Source organism: Seriola dumerili, unplaced genomic scaffold (assembly GCF_002260705.1).
Source record: "Seriola dumerili isolate Sdu_G_001 unplaced genomic scaffold, Sdu_1.0 BDQW01000621.1, whole genome shotgun sequence".
In the NCBI taxonomy this organism is placed as follows: Eukaryota; Metazoa; Chordata; class Actinopteri; order Carangiformes; family Carangidae; genus Seriola; species Seriola dumerili.
The window spans coordinates 370,552-390,777 of record NW_019174876.1 but is presented as its reverse complement, the minus strand read 5'-3'; the positions used below and the strand labels follow the sequence as shown (position 1 = coordinate 390,777).

Below are 20,226 nucleotides of genomic sequence, written 5' to 3'. Positions count from 1 at the left end.
GTTCCCTGTTGCCTAGCAACTGAACAGCGCAAAACGGCTGCAACTCTCATGCGAAATATATTTCTTTTACTCACATTTCTTATACCGCAATTACACATGTAAACTAGATGTATTCCCCTTCATGGAAATACCAACCATTTCGCAGGTTATATTGTATTATAAATAGGCCAAAATTCTCCCGCGATACCGATGACGCCCCAGTGGCCTAATGGATAAGGCACTGGCCTCCTAAGCCAGGGATTGTGGGTTCGAGTCCCATCTGGGGTGAAAGATTTTTTCAGTAAAAATAACAAAATTTCAACGAGGCTTCTAATATCTTTATATAGTGTGTACTAAGTACATTCTGGGCTGCAGACATTTCATATTACCAAATACTGCTGTCTTACCATTATGAACTATTCATTCATATAGAAATGTTTTTTCCAAGGCAGAAACAATAACAGTTCTTTCATTCAACAACAAATAAAAACAGGCCCTGTTTACTGTGTATGTATATCCCATCAATGTGCAACACAAAGCATACATTTATGTGTATGAGTCTGTTTTTGCTGAATGAGTATCAATATAATTTTCCTGTGACTCTGATAGCAGTGGGAAAAAATATATCTAAATAAAATAAAATACACTAACAAAAGTGTTTCCATCACATCTGTAATTGTTGGCTCTTTGTTGAACAATGCTGAAAAAAACTGGCACATGGTTGATCCTAACTGCTGACCCCTGATCCATGCTATGTACCTAAAAAAAAATAACATTAAACAATCATTAAATTAATAAAATTCACTTTTGTGCATATTCACTGAAGATCAACTAAATTAAACATTTTAATGAATAGCCAATTTTATTGATTTCTCAGCTCATAGTGCTATGCATTTCTCATGTGTTTTGATGGACATGACATGACAACTTGTCAAATGTGGAAATATCCATACTAAAAACTACATGCAATTAATAAAAAGGAGACCATGTAATCTCTTCACATTGGCCTTCAATCACATGTAGAAATATAGAGCGTTTCCTAGTTTAATTTGTAGTTTAATGATGTAATGTGATAGAACAAAATGTTATGGTTGCATAATCATTAATACACTTATATTACAATCTCGAATGTTTTCTAATGTACTGCTCTCAGTTGATTTTATTCAGTTTACAGTCATGCTCACACACTGGATCTGCTGATAATATTGGCTCTAGCCATTGTTGCATGCTTTGTAACTAACCTTAGTATTCCTGACAAGACAGTTACCTGTTTTTGCTCTGTGCAGTTCTTTCATTGTACAGACATGTTATAGAGACGGCAAATTAATATTCTATGCCAATTACATTAAATCGCAGTAGTTAAACTTGAAAGGATTATGCCTACATAAAAACAACCAAGAGGACAAAAATACTGTCTATTCAGTGCAGAAAGCAGAACGTAAATAGGAAAGAATAAAATTACACATCCACTTTGACATTCTTCCTCATTCACAGGCATATAGCAGTGCTTAGAGCAAAAATACTACTGTCAAAATATCTAAATATAGCTGTTGAGTTATGTCATATATAAATATAGCTGATGAGCAATGTCATCCGTGACCATGGGGGAACGACTGACTGTCACTGCCATCCCTTGAGCAACCCTGTCCCCTGTTGGAGGATCACCAGGTCAGCAAGCTGCATATACATATACATTATATGTGTATGTATGTGTGTGTGTGTGTATATATATATATATATATATATATACATATATATGTATATACACACATACATACATACATATATTATATGTGTGTGTGTGTGTGTGTGGGTGTGTGTGTGTGCAGCTGACAAAATATTACATACACATATTACACATAACATAATATAGAATATATACATAACATATTAACCTCCCCAGAGAAATACACTACAAGCAATAACTTTAAAGCACATGCATGAAATACGACAACCAATGTTTATATTAGTCTGCACTATTGATTCTTGATTGATATTCTATTTCTATGAATTTATATACTATGCTAACTATCACTAACAAAGCCAAATGGAGGTTCCCACTCAGTTACTATAATCATTTACCAGAAAATACATTATATACATACAGCATAATGTGTACCACACAGTACCTCCAAGTTACACAAAGGTGTATATAATATACTGCAGTATCCAAACACATCACCAAGTTGCACAAAGTAGCTGAAAGTTTGTTCACATTTATTAAATTCATTGTGTTTTATTCTCAAATCAGATTTGCTTATTTTATTTCCCCATGTTTCAGTTTTGTAGATGCTATGGTGTATCATTGCTTAAAATCAGCTTTATTTCAGAGGGTTTTTTTTAAACGTGAACTTCAAAAGCACATTATTTTACATGAACAGACACGTATGTTCTTCAGCTAACAGTGTGAACTGGTACTCTGATCTTTCTCACACAACCAGCGCCGCTTTTGTCCACAGGGGGCATCATTCCAGTTGGCCTTCAATGGGTTGAAGTGATACATCTCCACACAGTCCTCTCTGTTGGGACCACCGTCACCCGGCTGACCATCCTGCCAAAATCTAAAGGACGATACAGTGATGGAGGTCAGAGAGATGTTTGATTACTGGACTGACAGCAGTTTGTCCAACTAACAGTGCGAAGCCCAGGGGTCGTTACAAAGATAAACTATGTTGTTTAGAGGGTAATGTACATTTCCACAGCACAAATTTCTGCACAGATATTTGTGAAGTGAAAGTGTATTCATATTATTATTAAATGAAAACAGTATCTGTTAAAAAAAAAGAAAACTCAGAGCAGCAGATACTTATTGTTATTGTACTGACTGAGTTAGTGCTGTGAAAATGTACATAGTGCTGAATTTCTACTAACTGGAGGCAATTACATCTCCTCCAGTGTTATTACAAACTTGTATACAGCTTATATTTGAGAATTTATATTATGTATGTATTTCTTTCCAAATATTGAAAAAGTGAAAAGCTATGGTGTGTTGGCACTTTTTCAAAATGCCAGGACTGACATAGTAATGATACTAGATACTAACAGTGTTAATTCAAGCATAAGATTTGCAGCCTGGTCATTTTTCATGAGCCAAGCACTGCTACAGGTGAACCTGCCCAAATTAAAAAGTATTCATCTGTGCGCTGCTGATATCAGAAAGACTGAGGAGTATGCTCAAGGCCTTACGATTTAGTCAGTGCAGATCCATCCACCCATTTAAAGATCCCATTGATGTTATACAGACCAATCCAGAACAAAAGATCAGCATCCCCATCCAGACGGTACAACGCAGCCTGTTGAGATTAAGATAATAGAGAATGTAACTGTTCTTCACCATCAAGAATATCCTACGCACACATAGAGACACAAACACGGATGTACTGTAACAGTACCTGTTCCTGTTCACTGTCGATCACCACCAGGTCAGCTCCATTTCTCTGACAGTATTTTCTGCTTTCCCCCCATGTCTTCTGCTCATTGGAGAGGAAGTAACATTTGGAGTTGATCTCCCTCCAGTCTGCAGGACACTTTTGAGAGGACGCACCGTCACCCTGCCCTGGAAGAAAAAATAAACAAACGATATATGACACATATATATTAGATTCTGATGTATTTGGATGGGAAGCTTGAAGTACAAAAATAACTCAGACAATGATAAATGACTTGACAAATCTATACAAACATAAATGTAAACATAACTAATGATTTCTAATATCGGTCCTAATATAGCTACAACATTGAGTGCATAGGTTATTTTCTAAGAAAAAAATAATAATTAAAATGAAATAAGAAGAAAAGAAGAAGACCAGAAGTTAAGATCCGCAGACTTGATTTTTTCAGACCATTCAGCATCATTTTCAGTCTGTCCCTCTCCTCCTCCAACTTCTTTATCTTGTTGTTGAGTTCATTGTTTCTGTTTTCGAGCATGTCTTTGTCTCTGGTCAAGGCATTGAATCTTTCTTGTAGTCTGTTGCAATGATAACCAGGCCTCTTTCCCTCACAATTCATTTCCACCGCCTTCTTTTGGTCAGTAAAATGAGTTGTGTTGCAGTCCAAGGGAGATGATTCCTTGCTCGAGTACACTGGTAGAAAAGAAACAGAAATTTGTTCAATTGAAATTCATTTTTTAAATAAAATCTTAATAAATCAAAATGCTTTTCAGGTTTTCTTTGACTGCTAAGTTTTACAGCAACATGTCAAATTACCACAGAGAGTTATATTTGCAAAATGGGAAGCTGTCTTTGCAACTGTCTTAGCAAATCTCAAATTACACAATGCCATGTTTTGAAATACATTTTCAAAAACAAAGAGACCATACTCACGAGCAAGGCGTAAAGAAATATTGAGAATGGCTTGTATGATACACAGCACCCCAAAGCTGAGGAAAAGCAGGTGAGCGAGTCTTCTTTCTGCAAGATCAACACACAGACACACAAGAACAAAAAAAGTCTATAACCACAATAGCAGCCATGATGTATTGTTGATGTATCAAACATGGAGATACAGGCTTTTGCTCTTACACTAAGCAACCATTAACATGTTAGTATCCTAATGTTGCTTTAAGGATGATTACATTTTATGGTTTCCATCAGTTAAAACAGTGGTTCTCAAACTGTTTCTGAGAAAAGTTCACACCACCTCGCCTAACAATTTTTACCAATCATAAAAAACTAAGCAGCAAATAAAAAAGGATCCAAGTTCAATTTTAGCAAAATAAATGTCAGCACAATAGTATCAGCAAACTCTTATTTGTTTATTTTTCCTTGAAATAAATCATATTCATTCAAGTTAGTTTCATTCCATATTTTTCTCCTGGTCATAAACGCCCTCCCTGCACTAGTTACAGTAGTTACAATAGTTACAATAGTTACAACGACATTGTACTCGCCAAATTAATGTCAGAGATCTAAACATGTTACATATTGACAACAAATTCCACTGGTGAAAGAAACATGAGCGACATTAGTCCAAATGTTTCCACCAATTTTTAAACATAAAGAAATCCATGATTTTGATCAATGTATTTTAACCGAATGAAGGATTTTATTCACTGGAAATCACATGTTAACGGCAGCTTGGCTCCCAGCCCCCTCGAGACCGCCTGTATCCACCGAACAGCGTCAGAGAAACAATCATTTTTAACATGAGTGTTTGTACCAGTTTTAATCTCCAGGGCTCTTTGTTTTGTGGAAGAGGACACTCTGTCTTTTGTTACTGCTTAGACTGAGAGACCCCTAGTGGCAGAACATCATTTAATCTGAGGCCAGTGTTACACTGGCTTCCACACAATGGATGTAGCACCCCGTGCCCCCCCCCCCTTTAGAAATACCCCTGCCATATAGAGCAGGCAAACACAGATGCGGGGTGCATCAGTCCCTCCTGCAGCAAACCACCCCCACAACATGATGCGGCCACCCCTGTGTTTCACTGTTGGGATGTATTCTTTGGCTTGCAAGCCTCACCTTTTTTTCCCCAAACATATGTTGGTCATTATTGCCAAACAGTTTCATTTTTGTTTCATCAAACCGCAGGACATTTCTCCAGAAAGTAAGATCTCTGTTCCCTTGTGCAGTTGCAAACTGTAGTCTAGATATTTTTGTACCTGATTCCTCCAGCATCTTCACAAGGTTCATTGCTCTTTGCAATTTTCACAACGAATGGCATACTGCGTACTGTTGTTTGTACAGATGAACATGGAACCTTCAGGACTTTGGAATATTCTCCTAAAGATGAACCAAACTTGTGGAGGTCCACATTTTTTTCTGACATCTTGGCTGACTTCTCTTGATTTTTTTCATGATGTCAATCAAAGAGGCACTTGACTTTAAAGGTAGGCCTTAAAATACTTTGACAGGTAGGTACACCCCCAATTAACTCAGATTATTAAGCTTTTAAAGCCCTGACATCATTTGCTGTAATTTTTGCAAGCAGTTTCAAGGCACAGTGAACCTGGTGCATGTAAACTTCTGACCCACTGGAATTGGGATATAGTAAATTAAAAGCAAAACAATCTGTCTGTAAACAATTGTTGAAAAACATGACTTATGTCATGCACAAAATGGATGCTCTTACCGACTTTCCAAAACTATGGTTTGATAACATGAAATCTGTGGAGTGGTTAAAAATTAGTTTTCGAAAGACCTCAACCTGTATCTTAAGTGTATCTTCACTTCTGACTCTGTAACCATGACCACTGTGTTGCCATGAGTGGGTATTATACAGTACATGCATTGTAAGTGAATGTTTTTTGTTTTTTTCTTTTAGTTATTTTTTGGTCAGTTTGCCTTTATTACAGTGACAGTGAGCGAGAGACAGAGAGAGACAGGAAAGCTGGGGGGAGAGAGAGAGAGAGAGAGAGAGGGAGGACAGATATGTTTATTTAAAGATGTTTCCTCATTATTTTGACATGCTACTACAACACTAAAAAAAACTTGATAATCATGTGCAACTTCTACATTGACCAGTGTTGTATAATATAGTGTTGTTATAATAAGATGATGTGTGTTATTACCTGTTTGATTTGTATCCCTGCTCCTTTCCTGTCCATGTCTTGGTTGCTCATTTATGTAATCCAGCATCTCCATTTGCTGTATAGTCCCAGTTGCCATTGTGGATGGTGAGACGTCTAGTCGGCAGATTCTGTGTTCCTTCTTTTGGTGTGTGTTCTTCAGGAGTGACCTAATACACAGCTGACAGTTTCAGAAGAGACCAAAAAAAAGCGGAAGGAAAAATAATGTAGCAATGAAACATTGGACTTGTGCTAACATGTTTTACCTGAATAACAGAATTTCTTAGTTGTGGAGTTGATAACCTTTAATATATACAATTTCTCCACCTTCCTTTTACCTTTGAAGTCATACTACAACATATAGTATAGTTTCTCAACATTGCCTCAAAAGTTATCTTTAAGCATCTATGCAAAAAAAGTAATAAAAAGGTCAATATAAATGTCCTTGTTGGTGACAAAATATTTAAAAATCTAAATAAAAACAGGCATGAACTAAAGATCAGACAAAGGTTTTGAAAACAAATTGTTTAATGGTGCGTTATGTGGAACATGTGTGTATGCGTAACATTCCTGACAACACTTCCACAATCGTAAATCAACAAATAAATTATGTGAATTATCCTAATAATCACAATACACAGGCAAACTGGACAACTTAGTAGCAATGCTACACCTCAAAAAGCGCGGCCCAGATAATTAGACTCACAACTACAAAATCTGACTCATTGTGAAAACATTCACAAGCTTGATTTCCACTCCAACAACATAATAACCCTTAATCACCTGTTTCCATATCAGTACTTTTGTCTGTTCCACCAGTCTTTATACTTGTCCATGAAAGGAAGATGCGCAATTTCACTTCACTTGTGTTGAAATATGTGATTGTGTGTGTGCCACAACATTAAACCTGACCATTACACATCACTGCTACTAATTTATGGGGGAAAAAAATGCATAAAAGCCGTGTTATAGTGGCATAAGAAGTGCAGCAGATGTTGTGTAGCACTGGAAAAACTTTAATGGGGATGTTGAAGAAGCAGATATGGGCAAGAGTCCATGTAAAAAAGGTTGATTTACTGATGAAAATAAAACTGAAACAGAGACAATAGCCTCACAGCAAGCTGCCACCTACTCTGTCTCCCAGAAAATGACACTCTACACTCATTCTCCCACATCTTAACAATTCCCAGCCCCTCGCTGCTAACAGGACTTAATGGTATAAACCTGTTTTTACTGTTAAGCAGCTGATCCATAAAATCACAGGCAGAACCACAGCAGAAGAAAATACATCAAACACACCACAGTAGAGCTGACCCCAATAGATCATGACCCTGTGGAACAGAGATAAAACTACACAAATTAAACAATGTTGTTTGTAAAAACCTGACTGATGATTTTTACTGAAACATTCAACTGAATTTACTAATTTAACACACAGAGAACACTATTAATGAAGGGGCACAAGGCCCAGCCAAAAGGTAGCAAAGAAAATGTTTCACACATAGTCACATGGCGTATGTGTGAAAGGTTGAACACAGTGTCTTTATGTGTGACGTGTGTACATCACATGAGTGGGAAATAGTGTAAGAATGGGTTTCCTGTGTGCATCCTGTATTTAGCACCAATGACTTCAAATAAGCACTTCTTATTGCTGTTGATCAAATATGCACAATGTTCAGGAGGAAGTTTGGACCATTCTTCTATTTATAGACAGTTTGTTTTTATTTATTGTCGTTATTAGTCAAAATAGCGCTTGCTCATACTTGTATCTTGGATGAAGATCTGACCATATTTCAGGACAAATTAGTGCATAAAATAAAAGGGTTCACTTCTATTTTCTTGGCACTGTAAAATGTGGTTGCATTGTCCTGTATGTGATTTTCTTGTGGTTATACATGCTTTAAATCGATTATGATTTCACTTCCATTCCCAGACCACGCTGTGTTAGCCTGACGTCTAACTTCCTCTTCTTCTTCTCTCCCAACTTTCAAGCGTTGGTCATAATTTCTGACCATGGAAGGAGATAAAAGCAGGGGATGTAAACCACTTGTTGAAGACATAATAGACCTGGTAAATGATTTATCTGACATGAGCTGCGTAACTGATTACTATCATCTGTGATTACCAGTTGTAAAAGTCAATGCCATTTTGCTTGTTTACTGCTGTATGGTCTACTTCTGCTTTGTATTAAGAAAATGATTAGTTCACAGCTTTGGCAGTGGAGGAGTGACTGTAATGTTGGAAGTTTTGATTTCTCAATACAACCTCAACCGGTGATGACATTTTGTTGTGCAACATGTCATTATGCCTCTGGCGCCGGTGACGGCCAGAGCCATAATAGGCTTAATAGCCGGCGTATTGTTCTTGGGTTGTCCGTCTGTCTGTCCCATTCTCCTGGACACGATATCTCAGTAACACCTTGAAGGAACTTCTTCAAATTTGGACTCAAGGATGAACTAGATTTTTGGTGGTCAAAGGTCACGGTGACCTCACAAAATGCAGTTATGGCCTTATGAATGCAATATGTCTGTAATGCCTTGAGCGAATTTCTTCAAATCTGGTAAAAATGTTCACTTGGACTCAAAGACAAACTGATTAGATTTTGGTGGTCAAAGGTCAAAGGCCATGGTGACCTCAGAAAACACTTTGTAGCCATTACTGATGACTTCACACGGCAATTATGATAAAATTTCACACAAATGGTTAATATTTAATATGACTCTGGAGGAACCGGGATGTAGCCTGAAACTAGTCTGAGTGGCAGAGGCATACAAACTGCGAGGCGGTAATTCTAATTGTGATTCTATGGATTCTATTGTCACATGGCTGTATGACAAAATAAAACAAATCATTTTATCTATATGGCTCGCAAAGGCTCAGATGTCACATTTATATAAGCAATATTATTTTATACTTCACGGTTCAATATTTTCAGGCAGATTTTAAATTTTAGAGAAGAATATTGAGTAAAAATGTCTCTTATAATGGCACTTTCCATTTCATGGTTAATGTTTAAGTACTTATAATATAATTATAAAATGTAATTACTTACAGACTGATGGGCCATTAGAGAGTAATGCAGTAAAGTTTCCAGGTCTAATCATTGTGTAATATTAAGATAGAGGATGAGAGGACTTGTATGTGAAGATGAGAGTTCGGTTCATCTCCAGTTGTTCATTCATCATTCAAAACTGTACAAGGAATTCATTGTTTTCAAAGGGGAAAGGGTAAGAGAACATCTCACTCCAGGTGAGGATTAAACTCTATAGTAATTTTTTGTCTATCAAAAAATAACTTCATATCAATAACATTCTGATGAACCCCTGATGTAAAACAAAGGAATTATGAGGCCTCTTTGAAGTTTTAAGATTTTCCACTTTGCAGGTGTAGTGTATTATCCACTTCATTTCCTTATGTTACAACATTATAAATTGTTGCATGTTCTTCTTCTATGCGTGTCTCATCCTAAAGTCTAAAAAGGGTGTCAACCAAAACTTTGTCAAAGGTTTCCTTGAACCATCCATTATAAGTTGAGGTTAAGGAATGTGCATTTAGGGCAAAACTGTTTATACTGTTTATACATCAGGTTTCTGTTAAATACAGTATGAGAGACTCAGGATGTGGGGGTCCTTGCTTGGCCCAACAGGTTAAAGGCCAAAGACCACAGTCCAGATGTGGTCAATCTCTGGGTGAAGGCTCCCTATTGAAAGAAGGGTAAATCCCAAAGGAGGGTTGAGCCGATAAATAGAGGGGTTTTGGAGACGTTAGAGGAGAGATCTCACATTGGCAGAGATGCTCCGGGATTCGGCATTTTTTGACACTGTTTCTTTCTTGTAAATAAACTTCTTTTTGATTGCAAGTAAAGACGTGTCAGCGGTGATCACATCTTCACATCAGCACCTCAAGATACCACACAGGAAGCAGAGGCAAGTTCAAATTGAGGCAGCGATAAAAAGAAAAAGAAAAAATTAAAGAAAAATGAGGAAGAAGGTGTGATAATCTTCAGCAAATTCAAAAATATAAAAGAAGAAGTGATCATAAGTATCATTCTTAGACAACACATTGTTCATCACTATTCCCCCGACTCTAGTCAGTGGGGTAGTGAGCATTTTCCATAAAGAGCATCTGATATTACTATGGAATATATAAATTATCAAGTGGCCAGAAGTGTTGCCTCAAAGAGGCACACTGGGGAAGACAGCGCAGCAGTGACTCCTGTTATGTCAGGTAAGACAGAAATCCTACAGCTCAATGAATATTCTCGGTTTTAACCATAAATTCAGTTTTGGACAAAATGTAACTTTTTAGAAAAAGTTTTAAAAAATTAGAAAAGCTATAAGGAAGAATCAGTCCCTCAGTATTTTCTGCCACTTATATGAAAATGTATAAAAATGCCTTTAGCTTACATACATCCTCAAATTTAATGGAGCTTGAATGCAACTTTACAACAAGGAGTTTGGCTCATTTATCTGAATAACTGAATGCCTTGGTAAGTAGGTAAGTAGGTAAGTAGGTGGGTGGTTGGGTGGGTAGCTCTAACCAAAAGGTAAAGCACATCATACAGCTGCAACTTATAGGCCAAAAAGGTAATAGTGGTCAACTTAAAATACTTCATATTTACAGTTTCCTGTTCAGTAGAGAGACGCATGTATACAGTAAATAGAAAGTTACAGCTGCTTTAAGACAGTGTCACTCTTAGAGTCAGAGTCAGAGAGGTACTGTTATAAATTCAGCTGGCAGACTTTGACAGCTTCAGGCACCTCAGGACCAATCTGAACCGTCAGTGCAGCCTAACATCCTAGAGCAACAGCTGGATATATACGTGTATATGTTGAGCCCTTCTGGTCATCACAGCGACAGGACAAGGGAAAAGTTCACAAAATATTTATGAAAACGTATTCATCCACACCCTGGAGTTTTGGTGAATTTTGGTGAATTAAAACCAGAATAGATCTTTACACATCAGTCCATGTCCTTGAGCATGTGTCAGGTTTTACCCAGCAAACTAATTCAGATTACTCTGTAAACAGGCAGCTGGGCATCAAATGATCATTGTGTGTGTGATTTCTGCACTCAGGAAGAAAACTGTACACACTGGTTGGTGTGAGCTTTGGACTCCTGTGCGTCCTCCAAGCTGCTCTCAACATTTCCCTGCGTTATGCTCTCTGTGAGTCGTTTGAAACTGTGTGTCTACTTTTGCCCAGTGTTTTCCCAGACCAGAAAGTTGAACAATTGTAAATACAAGATGCCACTTTATCTGTATATTTTCTCAGTAGGTTTTTGTCTTCATATACATTTACGTGTAGATAGTTTGATTAATGATAATATACCAATGCCTCTTTAAAAGTCAGTTACATTTTTTATCCAGTTTAGTAGTAGTATTGCTGTTTCCAGTACCTGTTTATTATTGCATGAGACTTTGTGGGTGACCAACATCAGATAGAGACAAGTTTGGGGAAGTTCAGAATAAGGCCAAATAGCAGAACAAGAAAACAGATGTGTCCCATCCTTTTCTTTAAGTAAGAGGGATGGGACCTTCCAATTATTTCATACTTTATATTTGAGCTTGAATGAAAAATGAAATCCAAGTCACAATTTTCAGAATGTAAACATGCGTATAGTCTATAGTGTAGCCTACATTAAATCACACATACAGGTTTGGTTCTCTGGTTTGTTCCCCAACCTCCTCCTGTCCACATGTGAAAGTGTCCATTTCTCCCAATGTGTGAAACATTGTCGGCAAAATGTAATGTGAGGTGTTTTTGCTCTTTCAGACACCTCTGATAATAAACCATCAGGTATTGAGGCCAGCTGCAAAAACCTGACCGAAGAGCTTGATTACCTGAAGAGAAAACTGATAAACTTTGGTAAGTATGAGGATGACTCATACCAGTCTGATGTTATGATCCACTGCACACTTTGATCAGCTTTAATGCATGGGCAAAACATTATGTCTAAAGGTGCTAAAATGATTGATTATAAATTAGACATTTTATTAAATATTTACAATTACTCACTGGAAAAACTTAAAATTATTCTGATGGCAGGCTCCAAAATATTTTGACTGTCTATATTTTATTGTTAATGTCTGAGATATTGAAGGTCTTCCTCCCCAACATAACAGATCACAATTCTCAACAAGGATGGGTGTATTTCTATCCCAGTTTCTATTACATTTCTTCTACGAAGAAATCCTGGCACGACAGTAGAGATGACTGTCTGCAGAGAGGGGCAGACCTGGTGATTATCAACAGCAAAGAAGAACAGGTGTGTGTTTTATTTGTGGATCTATATATTGGAGATTAACAAAGACGATATTAAGAAAAAGAGTGAAAAATATAATATATAGCGTAGGATGCATAGAAATCGGTTTCATTTCTGTTGCTTACAGATTATTGTTTTTCCCTCTAAACAAGGACTTTACAAGAAAATTTCATAAGATCACGTGGATTGGACTGAGTGACAGAGAGACTGAAGGAATATGGAAGTGGGTGGACGGCACTCCGATAACCAAAAGGTTCACACCTTTACTCCTTTACGTGTTGTAGCATGTTGCTGTCCATCAAAAGCTTATTGTGTTGTGTCCTTTGTTAACAGATTTGTTTTTTTGTGTTTCAGCTACTGGGCCAACGGGGAGCCCAACAGTTATGAAGGCAAAAATGAAGACTGTGTAGAAATTAGGTTCCCTAATGAGGAAAATAGCTGGAATGACATACCATGTGAAGGTCAAAACTTCTGGATCTGTGAAAAGACAATGGCTCTGTGAATCAGCATGTAAAACCAAAACTGAAATTCTCTTCATGTTCAATCTGAATCTGTTCAAATTCACATTTCACACACAATATATTCTATTTAACAATCCTGTGTCTCTGAAGTTGAGTTGGATCAGTTGGATTTTGAAGAGGGCCGATGTAATGATGCAATGGCTTAATTACACAGCATGTATACTTTAGGTTATGGAGCTGGCCACTGGCTGTATTAGACTGATGAATTACTCTGGCTTATTTGTTTGTTCAGTGTTACTGAAAAGTGACATATTAACCTAAACTGGACCAATGTCTTAATGGGGATACTGAGCTAAATGTTGTGAAAAATAACAGAGAATAGAGCTGGCAGTGACATTTTTTGACAGATACTGAAGAGTAATTAATTTACATATTATCATCTACATATTCTTACTGTCCATGTCTAATGATGAAACCATTTTCTTTAAATGTGAGTGAGATGGTTGCTTGTCAAAATGCCAGGGGTATAGAGGTGAAATACTGTACTTATCATTGGATGGCTTTAATTGCTGCCATCACCTCTGCCACAACAAATGGCTTGTCAGGTTCTGCAACTTGTACTGAATAAACTTATTATCTATCTAACAAGGTATCATGGAATACTTCAGATGTGTAAAGGTACTGTATGTCTACAAGAATATTGGGGCACTTTTTTATTCAAATAAAAATGCACAGACAGCTCTAACTGAGTTTTACTTCAGATGGTTTCCTGTTGATTAAGGTGCAGGTTAGTAGCTAGATATTTGGTTGAGTAAGTGTGAAATTCAAGTGATTGTGTAACATAGGTCTAACCGAAAAGGAAAGCACCATCATACAGCTGCAACTTATAGGAAAAATGGTAGTAGTGGTAAAATACTTCTTGCCACTGTCCTCAGTTTCCTGTTAGGTAGAGAGTCACATACATGCGGTAAATAAAAAGCTACAGCTTCTTTTAAGACAGCATCACTCTTTGAGTGAGAGTGATACTGTTATGAGTTCAGAGGCACACTCTGCAGATTTTGACAGTGCCAGGCAGTTCAGGACCAAACAGAACCGTCAGTGCAGCTGAACATCATGGATCAACAGTTGGATATCTATGTCAATGTTGAGAGACCGTCCAGTGATCACAGCAACAGGTCAAGGGAGATGAATAGTTCAAAAAATATCTATGAAAACGTGTTCATCCACACCCAGGAGCCAAACAGGACTGGACCTGCCCTCTCAGGTAATGAAGACAAGCAAAGAAGTGAATGTGTTCACTACAGCCTTACACACAGGAACACACAAACTTAATAGATGTTTTTTCAGATTATTATTATTATTTTTTTTTTTTCATTATTTTTTCAAAACTCTTCACACATTTGGTTCTCTGAATCGACATGCAGCTCAGCACAACAGTTAATCTAACATCCAAAATGCACAAATGTAACCAAAACGCTTCATACACATTTCAGGATCAACTCTTTTTCCAGAACACCGAAATATTTTTCTTCTAACAATAAATCTTTGGCACTCAGAAACGTAGACTGTAATAAAAAGCTCAGAACACAATGACCAGCATTCACTGTGTCCATGTGGGACGTCTGATCATATATATCATCAAGGAATGAAAATAGGTTATTATCTTTTATTTATTTATTTTTGTTTCTTTTCATATGTAGATGTAAGTTTTGGTGGTGATTGAGTCTGAGTGAGAAAAAGTCATGAATTTTGAAAGATATGGTAACTGAATACATTTTGTGTGAACCAAAAGTAGTCCATGGTTTAGACCACAATGGCTTCTGTTGTGCTAAATTTACGAAGTTCTAAAGAAAAAAAGTGAACTCAATATTGAGCAATGCACATTAGCAAATGTAAAAAAAATCCAACAACTATAATTTTAGCTTAAGAGCCCCAGAGTGCCTGACAAAATTACATATAAATCTACACAAATTAATATGAGTTTTTGTTGACTCACAAACGTGTTTCATACTGGATGGTGGAATTTCAACGGGTGACTTTTGCTCTGAACATCACATTTATTATTTATTAAAATCATAAACCTCTGTACTTGTGGTAACACTTTCCGAGCACCCCTTTGACACTGCCCTGGCTTTTAGTTTCAGTTCACAGCTCAGTTCACTGCCTGTAATGTGTTGTATTATGGGAAGCAGCAATACAAAGGCTGTCTTGACTTCATTTGATTTGACATTAATAAACACAATAAAAATTAAACACAATACAGACGAATGACAAACACTACATTTTATCTTGCAGGTGCTGATAGTGTAAAGAGGAGTTCCTGCCGAACAGCTGCAGTGTTTCTGGGTCTGCTGTGTCTTCTCCTTCTGGCCGGATTCATAGCTCTGGTTTTTCTATGTGAGTGCTCTATTAGCAAGCTACCAAAGCCCCAATAAGATAATACAGGTTGACATTGTTTCTTTATCTGTGTGTTCATGTGCCAAACGCAGACACCAAATGCAACTCTGGGAGGAAAATGGAGATGGTCCAGTTACAGACCATGTACAACAACCTGACTGAGAAAACAGTTGGAGACCAGTCTTAACAACATTAATAGACATTTAAAAAAAAAAAAAGCAGCTGAAGTCCAGTTACAGTGATGTGGCTGGAAAGAAAGAGCAGCTACATAGAGATTTCAGTCCTTGACAAAAGACAGAAATGAAGCTCCAAGGTAGTAGTTTTTTTATTCACAACTGCTCTCAACAAATGAAAATGATCACAGCATTGAACGGAAGAGGTCAAAGGTCATCAACCAACCAGGAGCCAGTGGACAGCTGGAAAAAGGTCAAGGAGGACAATCACATCTGGCACTAAACACCATCTTTGAACAGAGACAGAGGATATTCATTTCCCACCAATATACAACATAATGTTATCATGTGACCAGAAATAGGTCAGGTGTTGATAAAAAACCATCTCCATGACAACTGAGGGAATCCATCTGCTGAGGGAGGCCACAAGATGTGGTTGAAAGCTCCGGAGACTGATGATGGTAGTTGGACTTTGTGTTGAGAGTATTGTGGTTAAAAAGCAAAAACAGTTACTTTAAGTGAATTGGAGACTCACTCTGGATCAGAAGAGCTTGAGATCATGTGATGTGATGAGATGAAGTATAAAGAGCGACAAAGTCCACATGAGGAAGAGGTCGGCGTGGATAGATGGGGAGACAAAACACAGGACTTTGACCTGGGAGACCAGCGTTTGGTTCCTGTTTCAAACCAATACTCAAATAGAGCAGTTCTAGACCTTCTCTTTACAATATCATTTACAGAGACCCAACAATTCCCACCAAGAGCAAGCGCTAGGCGGCAGTGGCAAGGAAAAAATCCCTTTTAAGAGGCAGAAACCTCGAGCAGAACCAGACTCTGGGTGAGCAGCCATCTGCCTCGACTGGATGGGTTAATACTATGTAGACCTGTAGTTAAATAAGAAAAATCAATTCAATGCACAATCAAAATATTTGCCAGAAAAATATTTTCCTGAAATGATTCAGCCCCACAGGAAAAAGAGAAAGATGCCAATAGGCCTTTTTCACAGCTGACATTTCAGCTTGTGATAGCAGGTAAAGCACAAGTGTTACAAACAACATTAACAATGGCTCTGTTGTATAAAGTGTCCCAGTTAGACATGACAGTGTGACAATGTGGTATCAACAATTGTCTGAAACTGAGACAGCTAATTATTATTTACACCTGAACTTTTCCTTCTGCCACATGTCAAAACGTCCCTGGTGAAAAGGGCCATGCAAGTACAGCCTATAAACATTCACACAGTCTAAATCTAAATGTCCAGCATGTGGCACAGGAGCACAGCTTTAACTAAATGATTACCAGCCTAGTGTTACAGGAGACACTCCAACAGTAACAATGGTCTAATCTCCTGCAATGAAAATTAGACGGTGTGAAAAAAAATTACAAAAACTATGTGTCCAGGTCACAGGCAATATATGGAGAAGTCAACAGACTGCCTACAATATTTTGTTGATTTTATTTCGAATTTTGTCCCCACTAAATAACTGTAGGTGTGAATTTATGATTTGATTGATTGATGATTTATTTTTTTAAGAAGAGGACCGTTTGTCATTTTTCCGTCTTGAGAGGCCTTGGCTTTTTTTGTAACATAAACAGTAACAAAGATGGAGAGTGGGGAAGTGGGTTATGCTGCAGTGAATTTGTCAGTTTGTAAGTCAAATGTATAATAAAGGTTTGGAGAATTCACAAATTAGCCATTAACCCATTTGCACTCAAATTTTTCTCAAAGGATTCCCAGAGTTTGTTCTTACAAAATGTCATTAATTTATTTTTTACCAATAACTGTTATAGCTGATGATACTGAAATATTTAGCAGCATGCTTATAAAATCTTGCAATAATGTACTTTCACTGTTTGTATATTTAATACAACTTTTATTGTTATGTCACATCCAAGCTGTGTGCATTTTGTCTCTGGATCATTGATTTGTTTAACAGATCTGTCAGTTTCTGTCTTCATTGTCCTCCTTTCCCTCTTCTCACCAAGTATCTTATATCTAATTTCAGGTTCCATATGTTCCGATTTCTTTTTATTTATGGTGCATATGTTGTTACCCACACACTTACTGTGTATAAAGTAGGACCTAGGTCTGATACAGAAAAGAGAGAGAGAGAGAGAGAGAATGACATTCACAATGGATGACATGCATATTCATGAAGCTTCAGCAGCAGCTAAATCAGTCACAGTTTGTACTCTTAAACTGACTTCACCTAACAACATGAATTATAAAAGGACACCAAGCTTAGGGCTGTAGACTGAAAATTACACTTCATATTCATACCGGACAACTCCAAGCATAAAACATTTCTTTGTTGCTTTTTAATATATGTACACATTTCTAATACATAGCTTAGACAGTTTAATAAGCAAAGCTACTTTAAAGTGTATTCAGCAGCATCTTTAGCTCCACAGAAAGCTCTTAACGGCCACATGTTTTACTGAGTGCTGCTTTAATTAAATGTGTATGAAAATTTAAGATTGTTCGTAGAAACACTTTTAGAAAACCCTCCTAACTTGGGAAACATGGGCCCCGTTAACTTGCCTTTGACTGTTTGTCTCAAATCCCGCATCTTTCATGTGAATGTGTTCATAGCTGAATTGATTGAGTTCTGGTTGAAATAATAACCAGCTTTATGATGTCAGCTGGATCAGAGACAATGCTTAAGCACTGAATCTCCACACCCACATGAAGATCCGGGGTTTATATCATCAGAGACACTTATTATCTCAGTTAACAAAGAGCCTCCCACACAAACATACCCTCATAGAAAATGCTATTTTGTTAAAATTGCAAATACAATACAGAGGTCAAAATTAATAAATTATTTTTCATGATTCATGTTTTATAATTTTTTTAAATTTCTCTGACATTGGTCAATTGAGGAAGTACTTTTTCTGTATCACATTTTTTCTGGGCTCAGAAAGTGATTAGCTACTGTACACCTTTGTTAAGATCTCTTTGAATTTCTAATAACTGTGGTTGTGATGCCGGGTTAGGGTTGTTTAGGATCAAAAGGAAAAAAGGACAAAAGCAGGAAATATTATTGAAAGCTCTGTAGCTTTGTAGCTCAGTTGGCTTTTTGAGCTACAAGAGGAGATGAGACTCTTTCTTTTGGGAAAAAAATTAAGCCCTCCGCTTCTCCAATTAAAGATGGATTACCCTCCTAGCCTTCTCAGTGTGTCACTGTCAGGGCTCATCTCAGTGGAGTCCACATGCAGTTTATTTCCCTGAAAATCAGACAATGTCTGGTACTGAACTGATTGATGCGACAGCTGATTGGTCTCTGACGCCACAGGCTGAGGTTTGTGAAGAGTCTATTGACTGAATTCTGGATGTTAGTGTCATGTGAATACTGTGGACTGCGTGTGTGACTCTCAAAATTTACATCAGTCGATCTTTTTTTTTTTTTTTTTTTTAAATTGCTGCCTATGGCATTATGTACTCCTGAACTTATAATAAGCTGCATGTCCAAGGCAAAAACTCAAGCAACATCATCAGCTCCTGCTCCACAATCTTCAGAAACCAGGCTCAAATGTATTAAACATAAAACAAATTTCTCTAGAATTTTGAATGCAGGTTTGGAGACACTGCAGGTCTATAGCTTTGAAGTGTTCAAGCTACATTGTGAAATTATATTGGAAAGAACTAACAGTAAAATTAGGTTAAAATGGCTCAACAGAACAGGGAAAATTAAGTTTGCTGAAGATACTTCAGGTATTTAAAGATGGGAACTTGTCAACAAAAAGTGGTAGTGGAGTACTTCACAGTCCAGATTTGGCAGTAGAGGAAGAGGAAGTGATTGTGTGGGAAATAAACATTTGTTCATTTTGGTTTGTTAGCAAGTGGTTAAGAGAAAAAGGGGCCTCTTGCCTCCTTAACTTTATGGCTATTCAAGATAATCTATATAGTCAAGATCGGGGCACAATATTCCTACAACTGCTGCAGAGAGGCTACGTGTCAGTTAAAGATAAACACAGGTCATTTTAGGAGTTTAACTCACACAAGTTGATTCAATTATAAATACCACACATAGCCACAAGTGTACCTGAATAAATGCTCAGTGTCCACGAAGTCACCACTTAAAAGAAATTACAATGGATGGTTAATGGTTTCACTGTAGGACAGATGAGGTACAGATGCTTTGATAGCAAGTAAGACTGTTAGCCTACAATATAGTAGAACTAACTAAATCCATGGTAATAGATGTCTCTGTTACAAGTAGGGATCAGTTTGGGAAAGGGCATTTGTGACATGATTACTTTGGTGCAACGAACATGCAAAGGCGCAGTTCAAACTGAGCTCAATTTCATAGCAGAGTTGTTCATACTCTTCTCTTCTTTGGTTCTCCGTTACAGTCAAGTTTCAAAACCAAGCAACAAAATTCGATCAAGAGGAACTTCTTGAAACTTGTTTAGAAAACAGATGTGGCAACATCAGATAATA

At 37.3% G+C, this 20,226-nt stretch overlaps 2 protein-coding genes and 1 non-coding gene across 5 annotated transcripts; 2 read left to right on the top strand and 1 right to left on the bottom strand.

Annotated features, from left to right (window-relative positions):
* The first annotated feature begins 194 nt into the window (after positions 1–194).
* trnar-ccu lies at positions 195–267 on the top strand. The gene has a single exon. It is a non-coding gene; the product is annotated as a tRNA-Arg (tRNA).
* Positions 268–1,794: 1,527 nt separating this feature from the next.
* On the bottom strand, positions 1,795–6,640 carry LOC111236321 (CD209 antigen-like protein E). Of its 2 annotated transcripts, none has more exons than XM_022765015.1 (6): positions 6,491–6,640; positions 4,302–4,388; positions 3,786–4,061; positions 3,372–3,535; positions 3,166–3,272; positions 1,795–2,540 (listed from the first exon to the last, which is right to left on the bottom strand). In XM_022765015.1, exons 1-6 carry the CDS (start codon positions 6,585–6,587, stop codon positions 2,378–2,380), a joined length of 894 nt encoding a protein of 297 aa, XP_022620736.1. In that variant the 5' UTR covers positions 6,588–6,640; the 3' UTR covers positions 1,795–2,377. The 2 variants fall into 2 exon arrangements, with proteins under 2 accessions (XP_022620736.1, XP_022620737.1); XM_022765016.1 differs by having other exon boundaries at positions 3,822–4,061.
* A 3,914-nt stretch (positions 6,641–10,554) lies between these two features.
* Positions 10,555–13,943, top strand: LOC111236337 (CD209 antigen-like protein E). Of its 2 annotated transcripts, XM_022765038.1 has the most exons (6): positions 10,555–10,714; positions 11,565–11,654; positions 12,262–12,354; positions 12,612–12,754; positions 12,904–13,004; positions 13,106–13,943. In XM_022765038.1, the coding sequence occupies exons 1-6, from the start codon at positions 10,624–10,626 to the stop codon at positions 13,251–13,253; spliced, it is 666 nt and encodes a 221-aa protein (XP_022620759.1). In that variant the 5' UTR covers positions 10,555–10,623; the 3' UTR covers positions 13,254–13,943. The 2 variants fall into 2 exon arrangements, with proteins under 2 accessions (XP_022620759.1, XP_022620760.1); XM_022765039.1 differs by lacking the exon at positions 11,565–11,654.
* The last annotated feature ends 6,283 nt before the right edge of the window (positions 13,944–20,226 follow it).

Bases quoted from the DNA above. Each gene is read 5' to 3' on its own strand.
- LOC111236321 (XM_022765015.1), bottom strand. From the start codon at position 6,587: ATGGCAACTGGGACTATACAGCAAATGGAGATGCTGGATTACATAAAT. The intron at 3,536-3,785 runs GTCTTCTTCTTT...TTTTTCTTCCAG, and splicing joins TCTGCGGATCTTAACTTCTG to GGCAGGGTGACGGTGCGTCC. The intron at 2,541-3,165 runs GTAAGGCCTTGA...ATCGTCCTTTAG, and splicing joins GGATCTGCACTGACTAAATC to ATTTTGGCAGGATGGTCAGC.
- LOC111236337 (XM_022765038.1), top strand. From the start codon at position 10,624: ATGGAATATATAAATTATCAAGTGGCCAGAAGTGTTGCCTCAAAGAGG. The intron at 10,715-11,564 runs GTAAGACAGAAA...TTCTGCACTCAG, and splicing joins AGTGACTCCTGTTATGTCAG to GAAGAAAACTGTACACACTG. The intron at 12,755-12,903 runs GTGTGTGTTTTA...CCTCTAAACAAG, and splicing joins TCAACAGCAAAGAAGAACAG to GACTTTACAAGAAAATTTCA.